Source organism: Myotis daubentonii, chromosome 2, assembly GCF_963259705.1.
Source record: "Myotis daubentonii chromosome 2, mMyoDau2.1, whole genome shotgun sequence".
NCBI lineage: Eukaryota > Metazoa > Chordata > Mammalia > Chiroptera > Vespertilionidae > Myotis > Myotis daubentonii.
The window spans coordinates 15,209,790-15,234,643 of NC_081841.1; the positions used below are offsets into that span (position 1 = coordinate 15,209,790).

The window sequence follows — 24,854 nt, forward strand, 5'->3', positions numbered from 1 at the left end:
TCCACCTAGTTCCCGGCACTTAGTAAGTGCGCAATTTAAAAAAAAAAAACACAAATGGCAGTCGTTGCTGCAATCACTGTCAGAATGCAGGTCCAAAAAGTTCCTAGGGAGGAATTAACAGGGAGAGGGCGAATTCAGCAGAACTGGAGTCTGCGTAGGTTTGGGGACTAGAACCCCGGTTTGTCGCCTAATGAACCTAAGGAGCACTCAATGGGCCTCGGACTTCCAGCCCCACCCACTCGTAGATACTGTCAACTCCGTTCAATACACCCAGACCCAACCTGGCTGCAGAACGAAGCCACCGCAAAATTAACTTAACGATCACTCGGCGCTTTTCTGTCACCGAAAAACCCGCGGCTTGAATCACCACTTACCATGTGACATGCGGATGGAGGAGAGGTCAGACTCACCTGGCTCGGGGAGACTCGGGAGGTGCAGGACCAGCTGAAGCAGGGACCTTCCCAGCCGCACAGCCTCTCCGCTGTTTGAATCATCGCGGGTTACATTTTAAATCTCGCGGGACGGCCTGAGAGCCAATCGCCGCTGCCGCCCTCTGACCCGGAAGCAGAGTCGACACGAGCCTCTAAGTGCCCTCCGCGGATACCCACTCTTCTCTGGCGATTCCCGGTTCCCTCCGGTGCGTATCGCGGAGCCCAGGGGGCCGCGCCGCTTTGCTACCCACCGCCCCGCCGTCCCCAGGCGGCTCTCCACCCCTCTTCCCTCCGACCTCGGGCTCGGGGAGGCGGTAGCGGGGTCTCGCACGATCTGCCTGGGACAAGGGGAGGCATCTGGGCTCTTAGTAGGACCGCCTCTTACTCCCTCCCCGGTGCTCTTCCAGGCACGTGTCCCGCGCGCCGTGAGACCCCGATAATGTAGCGAGACCGGGCACTGCTTTAGACCGAGTGTCCTGACCGCGGGTCTCCTGCCTTCCCGCACCTCTGTGCCCCTGGGGGCCTTTCGGACGGCTGGTCGCCTTAAACCAAATGCCCAATCCCAGATGCCCGCTTGTAAGGTCACTAGTGGATTGGCTCTCTGAGGTGGGACTCATCTGATTCCCAATAAGTCCTCATCGGGTACTTGATATGTTTGTAATCGAGCCCAGCTGTTTTCAGGATAACTTCTGCGTCCAATAAATAAATAAAATAAATGAAATAAAAAAACCTATAGAACCCATGTCTCTTTTGGGAATGCTACATCCAGAGTGCATACCAGACCACGACAGCTTAGTTGACGTTTTTGTGCAGGTTATGAGAATATTATTTTTTATAACACATTTTGTCACTCCTTCCATATCCCATATTTTGTATCTGTTTGTAGTGCAGCAGTTTTCACGCTGAACCATACCTGTCCCGGATTGTGAGCTCCCGCGAAGCCCAGAGCTGCGTTTTTCTTCTCTAGCACTGGCGTCCAACACGTGGTAATGTTTTCAAACTCTGACTCATCTTATGGCCTTGGAAAGCTAATTTTAAGTCCTGAAGCCTTGATTTCCCCATCAGTAAAATGGGAACCATGGGCAGTACCTCCCTCTACGGCAGTGATTCTCAACCTTCTGGCCCTTTAAATACAGTTCCTCATGTTGTGACCCAACCATAAAATTATTTTCGTTGCTACTTCATAACTGTAATGTTGCTACTATTATGAATCATAATGTAAATATCTGATATACAGGATGGTCTTGGGCGACCCCCTGTGAAAGGGTCGTTCGACCGCCAAAGGGGTCGCGACCCACAGGTTGAGAACCGCTGCTAAGGTTTATAGGAATAGTTGATGCTATATTGTCAGTAAAATGGTTAACATGGCACCGGCAAAAAGATGCCCTGTAAATGTTAACTATCTTTAATTTGTCATAAATATGTTTACTAAAGTGATTTCCTCTTCAAATGTTATATTTTTTAGATAACGTAAAGAAAATTATAGTGATTCATGCTGCTCGGTATCATTCACAAAGTATCTAAATAAGTTCTTTAAATTTTTTGTTGCTGTCTGTGGCATGTGCAATACTCCATTCTTATTTTGCTCATTTGCTGAAAGTGAATAATATTTTCTACCGTTTCTATCTAACTGTGTCTGTGCTATAGTTCACAGTTTCATGACCTTGTCCAGTTGAAGGCTACTTTATTGTTACAACTGCTCAAGCTTTGACATACAAGATGAAGCAAGATGCCACAAGGAATGCTGCCTACACCGTGGATTGTGAAGATTATGTGCATGTGGTAGAGTTTAATCCCTTTGACACCGGGGATTCCGGAAACCTAATTGCATATGGTGGCAATAATTACGTGGTCATTGGCACGTGCACGTTTCAGGTGAGTGTGTGAAACTACAGTGAATGACAATGAAGATATTTCACTGATAAGAAAGCTTACGCAAATGTTGGTAAACTTTTGCTAAACTTTGAAAGTATATTGCTTCCCTTTGAAGTTATTATTTTATCTAGTTAAACAGTATTAGACATTGTTCTTAGTCTCTCATGTTAGAAGCTTCAAGTTCCATACTACCTAATTTCATGCCTCCCTCTTGTCTTGAGAGAAAACTAAGGTAAATCAAACTGGAAGATTTCCTCATTCCTATCAGAAAGGCAATCTTATTCTAACACTGGTGAAAAAAACACTATCAATATCATGAATTTGAATTTCAACAAAGCATTTTTCAGAATCTGATCGTGTTCTTTTGAAAGATGGAAATTTAAGTTGAACGGTAGTATTGATTGATGTCATATATCTGTCAAATATTTATGAAGTTCGTATCTGGTGTGGGCACTGGTAATAAATATATGTTTATAAAAGCAAGGACCCTGCCCTCAAGGAGATGTTTAAATGTAAGCAGTGTAATAAGAAAACTTCTATAAAAGTCCTATTTGTAGGCAGGAGAGGGAGCGTGAAAAGTTCTAAGTCTATTCAAAGGGTCATCGGTAATGAATTAAGGCCTCTACTGGGACTTGGATGAGAACACTTGACTCAGGCAAGAGCACCAAGCTGTGAAGGATACCTAATAGTTTGGATGGCAGAGTTCATTTAATATGCTGTCTGTGCACATAATGTATGTCAGACTCTGCTCAGAATCCAAATACTATATAATGTATGTAATTAATGTGTCAAGTTGAACAAGCTAAAATTTAATAAAGATGAATATAAGTCTTAATATGATAGATTACTAGAGCTAAAAGGGAGAATTGTGACTTCCAGTTTTTAATCACCTGGATGTTCACATGAATCAGTGCAATGATTAAACTGCCAAAGAGAGCTAATTCAGTGCTATCCAATAGAAATATAACGTGAGCCACAAATATAAATTTAAATGTTGTAACCACATTATGGAAAGTGTAAAGCAGATGAAATTAATTTTTTACCTAGCATATCCACAATATTTTATGTGCAGCCAATATGAAAAATAATTGAGATATTTTATAGTCTATACTAAGTCTGAAATCTAGTGTGGATTTTGCACTTTATAAAGTGTACACGTCTCAGCTTGAACTATACATATATCAAGTGTTTAAAAGCCCCATGTGACTAGTAGCTGCTATATTGGACTGCACAGTTCTATATTCTCTATAAAGTGGCAGTAATGTTTATTTCAGTTCTCAGCACTGTGGAGATTTAAAGGAGATAATGTACTTGAAGACAAATTTCAGAGTGGTATTCAAATATTTAAAACTTTGCATAAAAGAGGGATTAGACTCAGAATGGTAAAAGTATTGCGTTATTTGTCAGTTCTATTAAGAGTGATGCCAAATCTTCTGTTCCCCTAAGGCAGTGGTTCTCAACCTTGGCTGCACATTAGAAGCACCTGGGAATCTTTAAAATCCTGATTTCTGGGCCTCATCCTCCGGAAATTCTGTTTCTTTGTTATGGGGTGGGGCCAACAAAGAAACAGAATATCTGGAGGATGAGGCCCAGAAATCAGGATTTTAAAAAGATTCCCAGGTGATTCTAATGTGCAGCCAAGGTTGAGAACCACTGCCCTAAGGGGAAATCAGCCATAGCCAGGAATTAGACTTATTACTCTGTGTGGTTCCAGAAAGCAGAATTTGAAGTCATGAGTAGAATTTACATGTAAAAAGATTTTGGTTTCATGTTAAAGAGAACTCTTCTAATAATTCGATTTGTCCTAAATGGAATAATCTCCCCCGAAGACGTAGCTAGTTCCCTCTCACTGAAAGTGTTCAGAAAAGGGTTGCGCAAACTCTTGTTTTCAGATGATGTACCAGGGATTTAAGCATTCAGTGAAAGAAACAGAGTAGGTGAACTTTACAGTCTCCTCTAACTAAAATTCTATACTTGGCCTTAAATGGGTGTGATAGGAAAGCCTGCCCATTTCAAATCCTTAGAATAGCCCTTTCATCAACCTGGCTTGGCTCCAACCTCAAATATGCTGGAGCCTGGTATAATGATATGTATTATGGCAAGTTTTCCACAAAGTATCTTAATTTCCTGCCTATACAATACTGCCTACACCCAAAATAGCATTTGTCTCTGCCTATACCACACACACACCCTAGCCTTTTAGTTGGCTCAATGGCAGACATTGCTGCCAGGAAAAAAAGATTTCACTGGTAATACATAAAGCTCAGACTGTACAGTCCCTGGGATTTCTTTATCCCCATGACCACCAAATAATTCCATATATGCTTTGGATAACAAATTACAAGACCTAATTGTCAGCACTATTGTTACAGTAGCAAAATAACGTCTGTTTTGAAGGTAAAAACTTCATTTTTAGAAGATTGATTTGTCGAGTGTAGAAAAATAGATGTAACCCAAACTATGAAATCAGCTATGATTAGGCTTCTAACCTTATTTTAAAATTGCTTAGTGGTTGCTGTCTTGGTATATCTGGCTGTTAGCCATACAGTTAGACATACAAATTACGAAGTAATAAAATTTGACAGTGTTTTTCTTTCCTTGATAAATACATTTTTATCCTTTTTTTCGTTTATGGAAAAACTTTTTGCTGTTAACTCTAAATTCATCTGAAATTTAAATTTATTTTCAAGGGACATCTGAATTATGTAGAGAAAGAGATGTGTAATGTATTTGTGAAATGACTTTGTTAAGATCTCAAAGGCTATCCTGAAAAAATCAACACATCCACTGGAATTCAATTAAAGTACACATTATACAACTTTGCAGTTAGATTCAGGATGAATGGAATTCTTAGAACAAGTCTTTAGATAATTCCCTTCCATAGAGACACATGTGTCCCATTAAATAATCGAGTTTCACCTGCTCTAGATTTTTTCCTGCTATTTTATAATCCTATAAACTTTTATTTAAAAAAACTAGTCATTTAACATAGAAGATCCCTTTGGAAAATTTTGTCACGAAAATTTTTGCTTTTGCCCTGGCCAGTGTGGCTCGGTTTTACATTGTCCCGTGCACCAAAAGGTTGCTGGTTTAATTCCTGGTCAGGGAACATGCCTGGGTTGTGGGCTTTATCCTTGGTAGGGGGTGGGAAGGAGACAGTCAGTCCATCAGTCTCACATCAATGTTTCTTTCCCTCTCTAAAAATCAATAGAAAATATGTATAAAAAGGAGAAGAAAAAAAAAAGAACCATTCTGCTTTTGTCTTCAGACACAGGGTATTGATTTAAATAATAAAACCATGGTTTATTTATTTTTTAAAATCAATGTTTTAAGCTTATAAAATGTGTTTTTAAGTATATACTATCAATATATGGTATAGAGAATAATAATAAAATAAACTCCTATATACCTAGCTTAAGAAATGGAATATTAGCAATTCTTTTGAAGCCCCTTGGGTATCCTGCCCTTATTGCCCTTCTCACCCCCAAAAAGTAACCATGTCTGAATCTTTGTGTTTTACAATTCCTTGTTTTTCTCTATAGAGTTACCATAGGTGGTGAAAATCAATATTTTTTTTCATGTTTTAAACTATATCAATGAAATTATTCTGTATTGTGTTCTCCAATTTGTTGCTATTGATAAATGTGTTAGATTCCTCCATATTTTACTTCATTTATTTTCACTGTTGGTTTACTTACAGTTTTTTACTATTGAAAACATTGGAATGTGGGGGGTGGGTTGTCTTCTGTTTTGTTCCCCCCTCCTTTCATTTTTTTTTCTCCTTAAAGTTTATGTTTTACATGCCATTTTTCTTCTTTTAATGGTTACCAAAGACACTTTAACATGCATACTTAAACAAAGTCAAAAATAATATCTTTAACTTTATGAACAAAACAGGGACCTTTGACACATGAACTGTTATCACCCCCCCCCCAGACTTCTACTGTTGTCATATTTTAGCTATCATTTTTTTTTTAACCCACAAATTTGATGTTGTTTCATGTGGCTAACATTTGTTTAATTTACTCACCTGTTTGCTTCTTACTTATTTTAGTCACTGTTCCTTACATCTGAGGCCTTCCTTGTGGGGTCATTTTTCTTCACTCTGAAGCACATATTCTACTACAGGAAACAGTCTATTAATAAACTTTTTGTAAAGAACCAGATAGTAAATACTTTAGGCTCTTACAATTAGGTATAGCTCACAGTTCAATGTTTAATATTAGAAGTTGTTTGGGTCTTTAGAAGTTTGGTGATGTTTTGGTGACCAGAAATATGCCATAAGAACTTAACTCTTGTTTATATTAACTAGCTTCTAGAAAAAACTGTTTTTGTTATACATCATTTTGCCCAAAGTCAGGAACCTATCAATAACATTAAGTGAGGACTCACTGTACATAGTCTCCTGGTAAATTCTTTATTATCACAAAATGGAGTATTACAATGTTTGTTCTCATAACTTATTATAACATTGACTCTGTTTCCTTAGGAGGAAGAAGCAGACATTGAAGGCCTTCATTATAAAACACTACAAACAATTCACCATGGAATCAGAGTTGGTGGCATAGCTTGGAGCCCAGAGACTAGACTTGATTCACTTCCTCCAGTAATCAAGTAAGTTTAAAGTTATTATTAAGTGCAATATTTATTAATGTCCTTTGTGTTAACTGATCTGAAGCCTTGGATCATTGAGGACTTTTTCCCTCTATTTCCATTTTCTCCAGCTCTAGATAGTCGATATTTTAACATTTGCTATTATTTCATAATTTAGGCTTATTGTCTGAATTTGTGGTTTAAATATGTAGTCATAGCAATGATGGCTTGAGTACATGGCTGGGCCGACGACAAAGCTCTCTACCTGAGATTCGTCTGAATCATTTTGTCTTCACAGATTCTTCACGAAGTGTGCCACTTATTGAAAGTATAAGTCCGTTAAAAGAACTAAATTTGATTGAGTCATTAATCAACCTTACTGCCCTATACATAACCCAAGGTCACATTTTTATGGTTAACAATACATAAAATTAATCTAATCTTTGCACTTCAGTTTTTGTGAAGGCCTTTGAAAAGAATAATTGCTTTTTGAGAAAAACCATAACACTGCCTGCTAAGACCTTCATAAGGGCCATAATATGTCAGAGTATTTAAGGTTTGTTACAAAACACTAACCTTGCTTCCACAAATACCACGGCTAAAAGATATGTCTTTTAGTAAACAGTATTTAGCCATCCACAAGTTAGCATTTACTGAGCTAACCTAATTTTTTAAAATTAAGGGATAATGTACATACAGGGAAGCTCAAAACTCTAAAGGGTACAGTTTCATCAGTGTTGACAAATGCAGACACTTGTATAACCCACTCACTTAGCATTTCTGTCACCGTAAAAGATTCTTTATGTTCCTTCCCAGTCAATTTCTGCCCCCTATTCCCTGCCAAAGCAACCATTGATCCAATTTCTATTACCAGAAATTAGTTCTGCCTCTTCTAGAACTTCATATAAATGAAATCATACAGAATATAATTTTTGTGTGTCTGGCTTAATGTTTTTGAGATTCATCCATAGTGTGTATACCAATGATTCTTTTTTATTTTTGAGGAGTATTCCATTACATTGTATAAATATGCTGCAATTTATAAGCATTCTCCTATAAGTGGAAATCAGACGGTTTTCAGTTTTAGCTATTATGACTAAAGCTGCTATGAGCATCTCTGTATACAGATTTATTGTATAAATGGCTTCATAGGGGTGGAATTACTGACTCAGAGGGGAGATGTGTATTTAACATTTTAAGAAAGTACCAGTTTCCATTAATGGTTCTATCATTTTTATGTTCCCACCAATAATCTAAGGATGTTCAATTGCTCTACCTACTCTCCAGCATTTATTGTTGGCAATCTTTAATTTTAACATTCTGGTTGCTACCACTATGACATTGCCTGATGACTAATGATGTTGAGCACTTTTCAGTGTGCATTCTATTTCCTGCCTTCAGAATCTTCACCTACAGCAAGATTGTGAACATGTTCTATGATTTGCTCTAGAAGCTTTTCCAGGTGTTAGCTGCCTGAATTTTGAATAATCTACATAACAGTTCTTGTCAACATACATATGTCATTGTTAATAGCCAGCGTGCTGTTCATTTCCTTTTATATTAAAAGGAAATGTTCAGAGCCTGGAGCTAAAAAAAAAAAAAAGTCAGTCATCAGTCTCTCTGCATTCCGGAGGAGATTTTGAAAGCTATAGAAACCATCTCCTTCTCATGGTTTTGTTTCGTACCTGCCCTCCTGTCCTTTTTTTAATGGATTTGCTGTATTGTTTCATCTTTGTTGTTGTTGTTGCTTTTTTATTAGCTGCCTCAAAGCTACTTTGGATCTGTAGCAATATAAATTATAAATTCAAAATATAAACCAGCCATTAATTTTAAAAATAATATTTTTAGAGCAAGCTGACAGCACAGTTTTGTTTTCAAATAAATTATTTTTATTATAAAAATAATACACACTTACTATATCAAGTTTAGAATATACAAAAATTTTTTTAGATGCCAGCTATACACCTAATACTTTTTCCATTTTTGTTGGTAAATTTATACAATTCTAATTAAACTGTATATATAAGTTTTTATACTTTTTATTTTCCTTTACATTTGTTTCATGGCATTTCACAATATGTAGTCTTTTTTCATGACTAAATAGTAGTCTATCAAGATGACTGAGGTATAACTTTATATTTCTCTTATCATCATTAACTTTTATCCTACAGTTAGAATCTCTTCATAATATTTTATATTTTATCTTTAGCATTTAGTTGCCTTAAATTCTGTTTTCTCTCTCCCTCCATCCCTCTGTTTTCTCTTTTTCCATACCCACTTGATGGAGAATAAACTGTTCATCTTACTTCAGTTCTCTGAGGTTTTCTGGTTTAAAGAATGATATAAATGCCCTAAACATGTTTAAACTAAAGCAGCAAAGATTTAGAGGAAAGTGGAACAACACAAAGTTGACCACGAAGTTTTGTGATTTGTTTATTTTAATTATTCCTTTATTTTTTATTAAGTAAAAGTGCTTTGACTTCTATAACTTTTTTTGTACACATTTTTTTTACTGAAGTTGGCCTCATAGTAGTTATACCTTCTTTACAAACACCTTTGCTTGAGATATTTCTTTTTAAAACCTTCTGAAATAGACTTTATCTGTTTTAGAGATGAATTTTGAACAGACTTTTCAGTGATTTCTTTATGACGTAGCTATGAGAAAACCTGCTTTAGGAGAGACCCTCACATTAGGAATGTAGCAAATTTGTTCCAGAGTTTCCTCTGTGTGGGAAATAAGGAATACCCAAAACAATAATGGGACAGATTCAAACAGGACAATTAGGTAGATTAAGTTTTGTTTTTTTAGTTTTTCTTACCTTCTATTTGTATATATGAAATATAGCATCCATTCCCAAAAGAGCTATGTGTAGGGTGGGGCAAATGTAGGTTTATAGTCGTTTGGATGGAAAACAATACAATAATTAATAAATAAAAATACAAGAATAAATTCTATGTTTCTTATACTCACAACTGTAAACCTACTTTTGTTTCACCTTGCATATCACTGCGGTCCTCTGTGTGCCCCAACCCAATCACTGAGAAGAGATGGTAACAGATGTACCAACACATTAGGAGCCTTGCTTTTATTTTATTTAAATGTTGTTGAATAAGTTTATTAGCTAAGAAAAAAATGCTTAACTTTAATGTAGTCAGAACTAAGGAAATTTAGGTCTGTTTGATACTCATTCACCTAAGACAATTAGAAATAAACTTTTAAAAAATATATAAATATAATTTTTATTTTTCCCCCAGCCATAATCTGACATACTGAGAATCTAATAATTTTAGGGTTAAAGGCAAACTAGTTTAAAAAATAGTTATTGCTGCCAAAACCGGTTTGGCTCAGTGGATAGAGCGTCGGCCTGTGGACTGAGAGGTCCCAGGTTCGATTCCGGTCAGGGGCATGTGCCTGGGTTGCGGGCACATCCCTGGTGGGGGATGTGCAGGAGGCGGCTGGTCGATGTTTCTCTCTCATCGATGTTTCTGACTCTCTATCTCTCTCCCTTCCTCTCTGTAAAAAATCAATAAAATATATTAAAAAAAATAGTTATTGCTTAGATTTTGTTTTTTAGTGTACTGTGCATTGATGAACTACTAAAAAAATACCTTAGTGTAGAGTCAGTATAAATAATATTCCAGTTTTTATCTTCTTTCATCTGATTTAATTTATTTAGAGGAATAGAACAAGTGAGAAGGCTTATGGATAACTGAAGAAGCCAGAGACTGATGTTTTTAATGTCTAATATTGACCTAGCTAAAATGAGGATACTTTTTAAATCACATCCTTTATGATCTTAAGAAAAAGTTAAAAGTTAAGTTGATATTTAATAAAATTGAACACTTTTGTTTTTTAAAAGACAAATCAAGAATTACTAAATTTTGTGTGTTTTCTTAAATTTAAGTCCCTTCTGCTTCCAGTAATGGCTATGTAACATTTTTTATAACAAAGTCACAACATACTCCTTCTGCCCAAAAAAAAGCATGACTATGAGTTATGAAAATAGCTTTGGTGACTAGAAGGAATTTGGAAGGTACGGATGAGAACTTTCATTTACAGAGACTAAAAGTGGGTTTGTTTGTTTGTTCTTTTGCTTCCAGATTTTGTACTTCAGCTGCTGATATGAAAATTAGATTGTTTACATCAGATCTTCAAGATAAAAATGAATACAAGGTATGCTTGACAAGTATAATTTCTAAATTTATAGTTTATTTTAAAACATTATTTCTTGCTTTTTTAAATTAGATTTATCCTAATTTAAGATGATTTTTTTATGGTCATCTTTAAAGTATGTGATTTAGGGTCTCGTTTACTCTATTTTAGGCTAAGTATCTAGGTTCTTAGTAAGGATTGCAGAATATTAATTTGATATCACTGATTAAATTAAAATATTAGGTTGGCACAACAAATGAGGGAGAATTCGAAATTCACAGTTGGTATATAGTAGGAGTATAATAGACATGAAGACATATAGAGTCCCAGTAAAACTTCAAAGAAACAGTCATTACAGCATAGTGCAAGGCAGGGTTACAAATTTGTTAAGAGCACAGATACAAGGTCAAACCGCCTGAGTTTGAAGCCCAACTCTACCACTTTAATAACAGTATGACTTTAGTCACTTTCCTAGCCTCTATGTTTATTCCCTTACCTGTAAAAATAGGGATAATCATAGCATCTGCTTCATAGAATTATGGACTAATTTGTATAAAACACTTAGAACACTGCTTTGTACACTCTAAGCCCTATATGTGAGTTTTCTATTGTAAGAAATAGTTCTGTAAAATAAGTCAGACAGAGAAAGACAAATACAGTTGACCCTTGAACCATACAGGTTTGAACAGCATGAATCCACTTACACGTGGCTTTTTTTCAATAAATATCTGTACTATTTTCGATCCATAGTTGGGGGTGCACTGATGTGGAGGGCAACTGTTTGCATTGACCTATACCATTTTATATAGAGGACTTGAGCATTTTCAGATTTTTGTATCCACAGGGAGTCCTGGAACCAACCCCCAGCAGATACTGAGGGTAATTAAGTTTTGGGGGAGTCAAGATTTTTGACTGCTCAAGGGGTTAGCACTCCTAACCTCCACATTGTTCAGGGGTCAATTGTACTGTATGATCTCACTTAAATGTGGAATTTTAAAAAGCTTAACTCATAGAAACAGAGTAGAATGGCAGCTAAAATCAGGCTGGGGAGTAGGGGAAATGTGGGCATGATGGCAAAAAGGAACAAACTTCAAATCATAAGATGAATAACCTCTGGGGACTAGAAATCATAAGATGGATAAGTTCTGGGGACTAGTGTAGATCATGGTGAGTATAATTAACAATTCTGTATTAGATACTTGAAAGTTGTTAAGGGTAGATCTTAAACGTTCTCACCACGAAACAAAAGTGGGCCCTGGCAGGTGTGGTTCAGTTGATTGGAGCATCCTGGCTTTCGGGATCAATCCCTGTCAGGGCACATATGGGAGGCAACCGATCGATGTTTCTCTCTCACATAGATGTTTCTCTCTCTTTCTCTGCCTCTCTCTCTCTGCCTCTCTTTCTCAAAATCAATAAAAACATATCTTCAGGTGAGGTGAGGATTAAAAAAAAGTTAATGTACTAGGATTAATAGACATTAAAATTAAATATTAATTTAGTTTGTCTTGTACACTGTGGCATAAGCTTTGAAGAATGTTTAGAGGATTTGAGTTTGTTAAAGTTACACAAAAATATTTAAATCAAAATTTTTTCTTCATGATATATTTCTAAATAGCAGTTCAAAGTAGAAGCACTCTATTAAAACTAAGATCAAATTTGAGCTTTTGAAAGAATGGAGGGAGAAAGAACAATAGTCATTAAAATATTGAACCTTGCTGGCTCACATAGTACTCCACCTTGTACCTTCCCCTTTGTTCCTTCTGTAGCCAGAAACAAATCTGTGGGTTGTTGTGATTGTGGGCTGGTAATACTGCTATCTCCAGTGCTGGCAGTCATATTGAACAAGTTAATAAAGACCTTAGAATGTGAAGTTCATCCTATGTGTTTATTAGGGAGCAGCAAGTGTGCAGGGCAGTAGGTATGAAATAAATAGTTGAGGGGGACTCTTAACTCAAGCCCCTAGAAAGTTCCAGCTTTAATTTTTATTTAAACTTTATGTAATAAGTGAGAAAGGAGGTGACATGAGGACAGGTACAATAAAAAAAAAGTGGTGTTTTTGTAAGAAATGCATACTAGAAAAGAAAGATTAAGCTAATAGCAGTGTGTTGAATAATCAGCTTCTTTCCAAGAAAAACCTTCAGAAAAGTAGGTGTATAAATCATGCTTTAAAAATAGCAGATTGCTAAGAAATATTTATGGAAAAGAGAAGCATGCAGTGAAAGCTTTTAAGGCAGTGAAGTAAAAATATTAGGTAGGAATAGTGTAGTTTTTTTTCCTGTGTTCTTATTAATTTTTCCCCTTATGTCAGATTTTAGAGGGCCATTCAGATTTCATTAATGGTTTGGTGTTTGACCCCAAAGAAGGCCATGGAATTGCAAGTGTGAGTGATGATCATACCTGCAGGTATGTTGCTTATGGTACAAGTACATTTTAAAAAGGTTTACTTTAATAAGAATTACATTTTAAAAATTAGAGAAAATATAACTTCTATAGATACTCCAGATACTTCATTTAAATTGTAAGTATGACACAAATGTGAGTTTCAAAACTGGTGAGTTAAGTTCTCATCCCAGTTTTGGAAACATCCCTTACTGACTCATGGGTGCCTCTCTCCCTCTTCTTTTATATCTGAACATTTATGAAATCTAAATATATAGGATCAAATTCTCCAATTATGGATAAGATCAGTAAGATAATAAAAGGCAGTTGCCATATTGTGACATTATTTCACAGATCCTGTCCGGTAAGTCATTGTTTAATAATTGCAAATTTCTGCCGAACCGGTTTGGCTCAGTGGATAGAGTGTCGGCCTGCGGACTCAAGGGTACCAGGTTCGATTCCGGTCAAGGGCATGTACCTTGGTTGCGGGCACATCCCCAGTAAGGGGGCGTGCAGGAGGCAGCTGATCGATCTCTCTCATTGATGTTTCTAGCTCTCTGTCCCTCTCGCTTCTTCTCTGTGAAAAATCAATAAAATATTAAAATAATAATAATAATAATTGCAAATTCATTTGCTAAAGCAAGACTCATGGGAAATTAGTGTTTTGACAAATTTGAAAGTCTCTATTTAAGCTTTTCTGTATAGATAGCACATTTCAGTGTCACATTCTTCCATCCCACCCCCGTTTGGAACAGATAAGATAGCTATAGCATTTTAATGATGCCTAAAGCTGGAGAATATCACAAGTAAAGAAACAAGACGAAGAGCCAGAGTAGGAGGTGGAATAAGGCTGTGGAGGCAGGAGTGAAATAGTGAAATAAGTGAATCAGTCATGACAGGAGCGCCAATTGCTGCTTCTTTCAACAGCACTGTGAGAAAAAGAAAAACACACTGTGCAGCTGTTTTGCATAGTTTTAATTTTTGATCAGGCTGTGACAAAATCAATAGTATTTATAAACACTCGTACACAGACAAAGATATTAAGTAGGTGTCCTTTCACATTGGAAGTAAAGCCACTATCTACTTTTTAAATTTTAATCTTTGTAATAGCTAATCTTTTTAAAGTTAGAGTCATAGGCCATTATTCTTTTTGATCTGCCTGTTAAAATTTTCACATCAGAGATATGAAAGATTTACATGACCCCAAGTATTACAAAACCAAGTTTATATATAGATCTGAGGAGTAAATAGAACTATTTTTAAGATAAAAGTTAAATCACTAGAAATAAGTAGTGACATTTTATTTCTCTAAAACTAGACTTTCCTAATCCCAAGCATTTGGGGTAATGATACCTGAGAAAGGAGAAAATGAGTGTCTTTGCAGGCCAAGGAGTAGCCTCTGAATAGTGAATAAGAGCCAGACAGACCTGGGATTACGTTCAGTGGTCTGTGAATTTTTTTTTTCTCTTGTAGACTTTTAGATTTTTTTGGACTAGTAAAATTGTCCTAAAATTTTGGGGGACTGACACAGGGTTTCCAACTTTTTATTTTGTTAAGTAATAAGAATTTTAAAGTTCTACTGCCTTCAATTACCATAATTTTATGAAAGAAAGAACATTATTACTTTAAAAAGGACAAAGGGCTTAACTTCAAAGTGAAGTTAGACTTAATATAACTTTTTGAAAACTCACTATGTTGCCCCTAATTGTCTTATTTTGCTGGTCTGTGATTTATGATGTTACTGTTCAGCAAATACTTGCTCCCCTTTCCCCCACCCCCATGGAAGGGGGAGATTCTTCCCATTCTATTGGGTGTACCCATGCGACTTGTTTAGGCCAATGTAATATTAGCAGGTCTGACACAAGCAGACACTTTAGATATTTTATTTGGTTTGTCTTGACCTGTCCTCTCTCTCTGCTATAAGATGAGAATGTCCTAGATAGCTACTGACCCTAGAAGAGAAACACATGGAGCAGATATGGACCCCTCTGGTATTATGAAATAAAGTTTCCCACAGACCCAGGAGCAAGAAATGTATGCTTGTTTTTGTAAGCCACTAAGATTTGGGGCTTGATAACATCATTTTATCTAGACGGGGAGCTAAATTTAGAATTCATTAACTTAGTTTGCCACCTAGAAGTAAATGACAGTCCTGATTGACTATTAAAGTCAAACTTCTTGGGCCAAAAGGTAAGCAATATAGCTAAGATTTTTAAAAGAAAAAGAAGATACAAGTAAGTCAAGGAGTTTAAAGTAAGGAAGAAAAGTAAGCATCATACAGTCTGACAGAAAGGAAAGAAGGTATTCTGACGGGACAAACTACTGTAGAAAATTGTTTCAGTACAACTATCTACATTAACTCAAAGTATAGAATTGCCAAGTTACAAGTAAAGACAGCAGCCAAATGGCAACTGAAATTTGGGCAGAGGAAATAGCCATTTTCATCCCAGGGATCATTCCTATCACTGCACTAAAGTAATGCCTCCTGCCCTTGCCGGTTTCACTCAGTGGTTGGTGCATCAGCCTGCAGATTGCAGGGTCCTGGGTTTGGTTCCAGTCAAGAGCACGTACCTGGATTGCAGGCTTGATCCCTGGCCCCAGTTGGGCACGTGTGGGATGCAACGAATCAATGTCTCTCTCTCACATTGATGTTTCTCTGTCTCTTCCCCAAAAAGTCAATGGAAAAAATATCCTCTGGTGAGGATTAACAAAAAACAACAACAAAATAATGTCTCCTACAATCTCAGTCTGCATGTTACTGGAGAAATCCTTACCCAATCATAGTCAGAGCCTGTGTCTTCTTGGAAGTAGTTTTATATGCAGGTGATACAATGCTTAAAAAAGACATGCTAAATAGAATAACTAGACTGAAGGTCAGTAAGGAAGTAGCCACTGTGGTAAACAGTTTGGCAGTTCCTCAAAAACCTAAGCATGTGGCCCACGAATTCCACTCCTAGGTACAGGTGCATACCCAAGAGAATTAAAAACAGATGTTCAAATAAAAACTTGTAAAGGGATGTTTTCAGCAGTACTATTCACAATAGCCAAAAAGTAGAAACACCCCAAATATCCATCAGTGAATAAATGGATAAACAAAATGTGGTATGTCATTGAAATATTATTCAGCTATAAAAATGATTGAAGAGTGTATATATATATATGCATGTGTGTGTAATATATATATGCATATCTATTACAACATGGGTAAAACGTAAAAACATTAAAGTAGCTAGACAGGAAATATCCTATGATTCCATTTATATAAAATTTGCAGAATAGCCCTAACGGGTTTGGCTCAGTGGATAGAGCGTCAGCCTGCGGACTCAAGGGTCCCAGGTTCGATTCCGGTCAAGGGCATGTACCTTGGTTGCAGGCACATCCCCAGTAGGGAGTGTGCAGGAGGCAGCTGATCGATGTTTCTCTCTCATCGATGTTTCTAATTCTCTATCCCTCTCCCTTCCTCTCTGTAAAAAATCAATAACATACATTTTTTTAAAAAGATTTATTGATTTTTAGAGATAATGGTGCCAGGAACAGCGGGGAGAAGAGAATAGGCGTGACTGCTAAGTAGGTACGGTGTTTCCTTTTGGGATAATAAAAATGTTCTGGAACTAAGTTAAGAGCCCCTGAATTACACACTTTATAATGGTTTAATTGGTAAGGTAAATGAGTAAAATAAGTGAATAAAATTTTTTAAATACTAAGCTATATTATATAAAATATTATAGCCTGGAATAGTACATTATCACAAATATGTAACATATGAACAGTCCTGCAATATAGATTCTTAACATTTTGTGCTATAAAGAGCAGAATGAATAATTTCTCTGAATTCGTACCAATTTTAAAAACAATTTTTTTAATTGAATCTTTATTGTTCAGATTATTACATTTGTTCCTCTTTTTTTCCCCCCCCATACCTCCCCTCCTCACAGTTCCCACCCCAACCACCGCCCTCATTCCCCACCCACTGTCCTCATCCATAGGTGCACGATTTTTGTCCAGTCTCTTCCCGAATCTCCCACACCCCTTCCCCCCCCAAGAATAGTCAGTCCATTCCCTTTCTATGTCCCTGATTCTATTGTAATCACCAGCTCATTCTGTACACCAGATTACTTATTCACTTGATTCTTAGATTCACTTGTTGATAGATGCATATTTGTTGTTCATAATTTGTATCTTTACCTTTTTCTTCTTCCTCTTCTTAAAGGATACCTTTCAGCATTTCATATAATCCTGGTTTGGTGGTGATGAACTCCTTTAGCTTTTCCTTATCTGTGAAGCTCTTTATCTGACCTTCAATTCTGAATGATAGCTTTGCTGGATAAAGTAATCTTGGTTGTAGGTTCTTGGTATTCATCACTTTGACTATTTCTTGCCACTCCCTTCTGGCCTGCAAAGTTTCTGTTCAGAAATCCGCTGACAGTCGTATGGGTATTCCCTTGTAGGTAACTGAGTTTCTTTCTCTTGCGGCTTTTAAGATTCTCTCTTTGTCTTTTGCTCTTGGCATTTTAATTATGATGTGTCTTGGTGTGGTCCTCTTTGGATTCCTTTTATTTGGGGTTCTCTGTGCTTCCTGGACCTGTAAGTCTATTTCTTTCACCAGGTGGGGGAAGTTTTCTGTCATTATTTCTTCAAATAGGTTTTCCATATCTTGCTGTCTCTCATCTTCCGGCACCCCTATAATTCTGATGTTGGTACGCTTGAAGCTGTCCCAGAGGCTCCTTACACTATCTTCGTATTTTCAGATTCTTTTTTCATTTTGCTTTTCCGGTTGGGTGTTTTTTGCTTCTTCGCATTTCAAATCTTTGACTTGATTCTTGCGCTCCTCTGGTCTGCTGTTGGGCATCTGTATAATATTCTTTATTTCAGTCAGTGTATGCTTAATTTCTAGTAGGTTCTTTATCACAACATTGAGGGTCTCATTAGATTTCTTGAGGATCTCACTACGTTTATCGGCAGTTTCTAGAAAATTATTGAAAGATCTTAAAATTGCGGTTTTTAGCTCTATATCCTCCATTTCTGTCATGTTTCTTTGTCTCCGCATTTTTTATGCTTTCTTGGTGCACCCCCTAGTGGTCTTTGTGCGCAGTCTTGTTGTAGTTAAGCCTTGATTGTTGTCGGCAATACCGGGGGTGATTTGACCTCCAGGCTAACTGGCTGTTAGAGTCAGCTGTGTCTGCAGTGGGAGCGCTTCTGTGCTGGATCTCTAGGGCGGTGCTAATCTAGTGTTTGCCTGAGGCTATCTGGCAAATGGCTCTGCACAGGGCTTGGGCGGGACGGGTCCCTGGGGATCTACAGGGCAGGCGGAGCAAGCAGTTATGGCTGCTCTCAGTTCCTTCCCCCGGGGCTCTGCTCTCAGAGTCCCAGCAACCGCTGCAAACCTCGGAGAGAAAGCTGCCTTCGAGTTGTGACTGAAGCCAGACAGTCCCGCTTCTCCCGTTTGAGTCTGGGTCCCTAGAGACTCGCCCAGATCTGAAGCTCAGAGTCTGAAACCCCCTCCCGATTGAAAACAACAACCGCGCCCTCCGCTGCCAGCCCGCTCCACATGCACTCCACACCTTAGTATTTCACTTCAGCACTGCGCCTCCTCTGAGTCTCGGTATGATACTCTCTTTCCTCCTAGTTGTAGAATTTCCACTCAGCCAGCCTTCCTGTGGTTCTGGATGATGTCCGTTCGGTCTTTTAGTTGTATTTTTGAAGTGGTTGTTCGAGGCAGCAAACTCCGGCGTTAACCTATGCCGCCATCTTGGTTTCTCCTAAAAACATTTTTTAAAATACAGAATTTTGATCAATACATGTTTTCTGATGTTTGACTTTGGCATTTCCAAGAGAGACACAATATAATAATCAGCTAGGAGATATCTGGCCTTAGGAACACCATTTCAAAATGATCTGTCCCCTAACAGGTTCATAAAGTTTATGTGTTTTATTGAAAATTGTCAAATTCTGAATCGAACAGAATAAAGATAGTTCTCACTTGCACTCATATATCAGTCTATCCATTAAAAAGTAGTTACTTGTTTACCTTTTGTTATAGAGAAGAAGTAAATTTGTAGAAAATAAATTAATAAAGTAGGTTAGTTTATTCATTCAGCAATTATCAAGTATCTACCTTGTGCCAATCACTGCACTAGGCACTCAGTAATCACTGATTTATTTTTAAACTGAATTATGGCTTCAGAACCATTTTAGGCTTCTCTAAGACTGTCAAAGATATTTATTTTCTACATATAAATTGCAATTTTAATAAGTAAATATTACTAAAACTTTTATTGAGTGCTTAACTGTATGCTCACCACGCTAAGTGCCTTTATCTCTGTAACTCTATTTCATTTTACAACTCTGAGGTAGGTACTATTTTTATCCTTATTTTACAAGATGAGGATACAGGTATAGAGAGGCTAAGTAACTTATGGAAAATGACATAGCTGTCAAGTAGAGGAACAAGAATATCAGGCAGCCTGGCTCACCTGCACTCTTAAATCACTCACTCTTCTGCCTGAGTGACAGTTTTCAGCTTTATCCTGAGGAAGTGGTATTTCTATCTAAGAATATTTTAGATCTATCTTATTTCTCTACATTCTGTAACATAGTTTTAAAACTGTGAACCAACGTGCTACTCATCATATCAAATGTAATTCTAGACTATGATAAATTTTATATAAGAGTTTATCTACTTTGAGTATTCTATCATCTGTGCAAGTTCTTAAGAAAATTGAGTTCTCATTTATGTCAGTAGTTCTTTATCAGTCCCAGTACCTACTTTTTTAATGAATGTTTTATAATGCCTTCTATATAATCTTAAATGAAATTCATAGAAAATATAACCTATCAAAATATATTAAAAGTTATAGTACTTTAATTGTATTAAACATTTCTATAAAAAGACAAAACAGTGTATCTACACTAATAAAAGAGAAACATGGTAATTGGCGTACGACCGCTACCCTTTTCATTGGCTAATCAGGGAGATATGCAAATTAACTGTCAGCCAAGATGGCGGCCGGCAGCCAGGCAGCTTGAAACTAACATGAGGCTTGCTTGCCTCCGTCAGCCTGTGGCTGCAGGCCTCTGAGCCTGCAGTTTCAAACATTGTAACAAATACCGCCAGACTTCAGCCAGAAGATTCGCAACATTGTATGCAAAGGCCAGAAACCTAGAGCCAAGCCTCAAGCTAAAGCTGGCCCAGAATAAAAAAAATTAAAAAAAGGAAAAAAGGAGCTTCAGTCACCCCCAGCCTGAAAACAGCCCTCAGCCCCTCACCTAGACTGGCCAGGCACCCCAGTGGGGACCCCCACCCTGAAGGGTGTGTGACCAGCTGCAAACAGCCATCATCCCCTCACCCAGGCTGGCCAGGCACCCCAGTGGGGACCCCCACCCTGAAGGATGTGTGACCAGCTGCAAACAGCCATCATCCCCTCACCCAGCCTGGCCAGGCACCCCAGTGGGGACCCCCACCCTGAAGGATGTGTGACCAGCTGCAAACAGCCATCATCCCCTCACCCAGCCTGGCCAGGCACCCCAGTGGGGACCCCCACCCTGATCTAGGACACCCTTCAGGGCAAACCAGCCGGCCCCCACCCATGCACCAGGCCTCTACCCTATATAGTAAAAGGGTAATATGCTCCCAGCACCGGGATCAGTGGAGCCGTGAGGCCTCCCGGCACCGGGATCAGCGTGACAGGGGCAGCGCACAAACCCCCTGATCGCCCTGCGGCTCTGTGTGTGACAGGGTGCGGCACTCCAACCCCCCCCCCCCCCCCCCCGGGCCCTGCTCTGTGTGTGATGGGGTAGAGCCATAACCTCTGCATTGGCCCTGCCCTGAGTGTGACAGTGGTGGCGCCCCAACCCCCTGATCGGCCCTGCTCTGTGGGTGATAGAGGGTGGTGCCCTAACGCCCCCCACGGGCCCTGCTCTGTGTGTGACGGGGTAGAGCCATAACCTCCCCATCAGCCCTGCCCTGAGTGTGACAGGGGACGGTGCCCCAACTCCCCTATGGGCCCTACTCTGTGATTGACAGGGGGGAGCTCCTCAACCCCCTGATGGGCCCTGCTCTGTGTGTGACAGGGGGCAGCGCCCCAACCCCCTGATTGGCCCTGCTCTGTGCATGACGGGGTGGCGCCACAACCTCCCCATCCACCCTGCCTTGAGTGTGACAGGGGGCGGTGACCCAATCCCCCAATCGGCCCTACCCTGAGCGTGACTGAGGGTGGCATCGCAACCTCCCAATCCTCCCTGCTCTGTGCATGACAGGGGGCGGCGCCCCAACTCCCCAATCGGCCCTGCTCTGAGCCCGACCAGGGGCTGCACCACAATTGGGCCTGCCCTCTGCCACCCGGGAACAGGCCTAAGCCAGCAGGTCGTTATCTCCCGAGGGGTCCCAGACTGCGAGAGGGCACAGGCCGGGCTGAGGGACCCCTCTCTCCCCCGAGTGCACAAATTTTTGTGCACCGGGCCTCTAGTGTGTGTATATATATATATATATATATATATATATATATATATATATATATATATATATATATACACACACACACACACACACACACACACACACCCATATATATATATATATATATATATATATATACTCAAATATCTAAGAAGACATAAGACATAGTGAGACAGTCTTTGTTCTGTTTTACAATGAATAAATTTGAATATCCTAAAAATAAGATAACAGAAAAATGTAAGGCAGAAGCAAGGCTGCCAAGTCACATAATTCCAGGGCTATGGTTTGCATGGAGCACAATGTAAATAGTGCCATCTGGAGTTCTGCAGTGTCATAGCCCTGAGTAGAACTTGTTATTAGGATAAAAAATCATGTCCCTAGTAACAAAATTACTAAATGTGGTGCCCGGACAGTGTGGCTCAGCAGTTGAGCGTGGACCCAGAAACCAAGAGGTCACTGGTTCAATTCCTAGTCAGGGCACATGCCCAGGTTGCAGGCTCAATCCCCAGTGGGGGGCGTGCAGGAGGCAGCCAATTGATGATGTTCCTCTCATCAATGTTTCTGTCTCCTCCTCATCTCCCTTTCTCTCTCTAAAAATCAATAAAAACATTAAAAAATAAAACTAAATGTGGTAAGTGAAAAAGGGAAATAATGTTAATCAAAATAGAGATAATATGGAAGAACAAATTATAGGAAGGATAGTACTCTACAAATCAGCCAGTGTTCATATAGATATTATCAAAATTCACCACTATGCCATAGGATGGAGTACTAACAACGACTGCAAAAAACATAGCTCTTATCTTGAAGTGTGCCTTCCTTTTGAGCTATTTCTAAATTTCATTGGGACATTCAAAGGTCATGTAGAATGTCTAGCATCCCTGTTTCTCCACTAAATGCCTATAGCATCCCAGTTATTAGAACAATAAAAAGTACTCTGTACATGTTGGAACCACCATCTGTTGAGAATCATTGATTTAGATAGTAGTACGTGACCAAGCACTATTCTAAGTGTTTTATATGAATTAAATTAATCCTCAAAAACCTTATATGGTGAGTTCTCATTACTTTTACAGATGAGGATCCCAGGCAATCTGATTCTGAAATATCATCCTATACTGTTTCTCCTTGAAGGTTCTATAAGAAGCTTTAGTCTTTTTCTTTTATTGAAAAAGATGTTCATATTACCTGTGTGTTCTAATCAAAATCAAACATGTAGGACTTAATAAGGTTGATAGAATTGTCCTTAGAGTCATGTCTACAAAGTGTTACCTTCTACTTGTGAAGAATTTGTAATTTTTGAAATACTCTACTACTAGTACCAATTCTTGAAATAAAGGCATCATGTTCCTTCTCCATACTTCATTAATTCAGTTCTCAAGTGAGGAAGAAGAGTAAAGAGAAACAAACTTTTCTTGAGGATGAGGGAAGTTATTCTGGAGTAGACTGCTCTAGCCTTTTCTCTAACAAGGTAGTTGGCAGAATCAGCCATGCTTTACTACCTTAGGGTCATCACAGCATCTAGAAGAGTGCTCTTGTAGGTACCGGTGAGTGGGTGAAGGAATGAATACGGCTCTGTACCTGTTACCAGGTCTTTAGGGAAAAGATGTTACCAAACAAAGCACCTGACAAGAGGTGTGTTTGGGGAAAAAATTCCAAGTAAGTCACAGGTGGAGTTGCTAGTGATTCAACCACATGCTCTACACCATTTCTTTTATGGTTCCTTATCATGTCCAACATATGCAAACACATATGCATGCATACGTGTACAGATATCTACATAAATATTTGTTTATGTGTATGCATATGCACAGGAAAATGTAACTACTAGTGTTTATAATTAAGACCCAGCATCATAAAAAAGAAATTTAAAGTTGTTATGATATTTGAAAAGCAAATACGTGCTTATTCATGTAGAAAGATTTATTATCCCCTACCTACAAAGAAAGTAAAAATGGTACTTTAAGTATTTATTTGGTTAAACTTATTATTTTAAAAACTAACTAATACAGAACATCTCATTCCCAGTCAGTGCCAAATAGCAGATGTTCTTGTATATTAAAAACAGTACCGTTCTGTAAGAGCAATTCAGATCAACAAGTAATTATTAAACATGTTTAGTATAGCCAACATTTAGTACTCTGGGGATACAAAAGAAATAGAAGAACCAGTACTCACTGTAACTACAAAGAATGTCAGAAGTAAATCCTTTCCTACTCCTCCCTACCAATAATCTTTTAAAATATTACATAAAATTTATGGTGAAGGAAAATTGGCTTCTAGAAACTAAGGAATTCTTAGTTTAAGATGAAATAATAGAGGCAAGTAATGTGCCATTCACTTTAACTATGAAACTTGGAATATTAGTAGTTGTCATGTTCTAGCTGTCATCATTTTTACAAAGAATTGGAGGAGTGGGATATAAAAACTAAAGAGTAAGATTATTTTTTAGGAATATAACCAAGTCTCTAGATAAGGGAATACTAGGTACCTAAGATATTCACTAAGCCAGTAGTAGCGGGTTTTGAACATTTTATAAGAGGAAAAAATGTTTATCAACTCTCTCTGTGCACCCCATGCTAACTGAGTTCTTTCCAGATTAGCTCTGTTCTTATATATTTGAAGAGTCTTCAAGATCCATAATTAAGATGGAATGTTCCTTCCTCACCCTCACCCCAGTTGGGATCACAAAATATGTGATTTATTTAAAAATAGTACTTGTGGGAAACAGGGATACTGAAAGCCTTCTAAAGATAGGCCAATGAAGCATCTCTTCGGAGATTAATCCCCATTTAGAACAAAAATAAACCGTGCCTAAATAATTCTAGATACAAAGTGAAATCAGGAGAATTTATATTATTCATTAAATGTTATAGTTAAATAATTACAGAAACAAAGTTCTCTGCCTGTCTTCTAAAATTCCCTCTAATTTTTGTAACATTTTTAAAATTATTGCATAGTTCTAAGA

General features: G+C 38.1%; 2 protein-coding genes across 7 annotated transcripts in view; one reads left to right on the forward strand and one right to left on the reverse strand.

Moving 5' to 3' along the window:
• Positions 1–526, reverse strand: part of PARPBP (PARP1 binding protein) — a 44,225-nt gene extending 43,699 nt beyond the window's left edge. For all 3 annotated transcript variants that reach the window (XM_059681829.1, XM_059681828.1, XM_059681831.1), the window contains exon 1: positions 375–526. The gene's annotated coding sequence lies outside the window, so the exon portion shown is untranslated. The remainder of the gene's footprint in view (positions 1–374) is intronic.
• Positions 527–529: 3 nt separating this feature from the next.
• NUP37 (nucleoporin 37) overlaps positions 530–24,854 on the forward strand; it is a 38,843-nt gene continuing 14,518 nt past the window's right edge. The window contains exons 1-6 of one of the 4 annotated variants that reach the window (XM_059681833.1): positions 530–637; positions 1,318–1,417; positions 2,079–2,306; positions 6,796–6,920; positions 11,001–11,073; positions 13,361–13,455. In XM_059681833.1, the coding sequence (XP_059537816.1) occupies positions 2,151–2,306; positions 6,796–6,920; positions 11,001–11,073; positions 13,361–13,455 (449 nt within the window). In that variant the 5' untranslated portion in view covers positions 530–637; positions 1,318–1,417; positions 2,079–2,150. Of the gene's footprint in view, positions 642–1,317; positions 1,418–2,078; positions 2,307–6,795; positions 6,921–11,000; positions 11,074–13,360; positions 13,456–24,854 lie in introns of all 4 variants that reach the window. The other 3 variants (XM_059681835.1, XM_059681832.1, XM_059681834.1) reach the window with 3 other exon arrangements.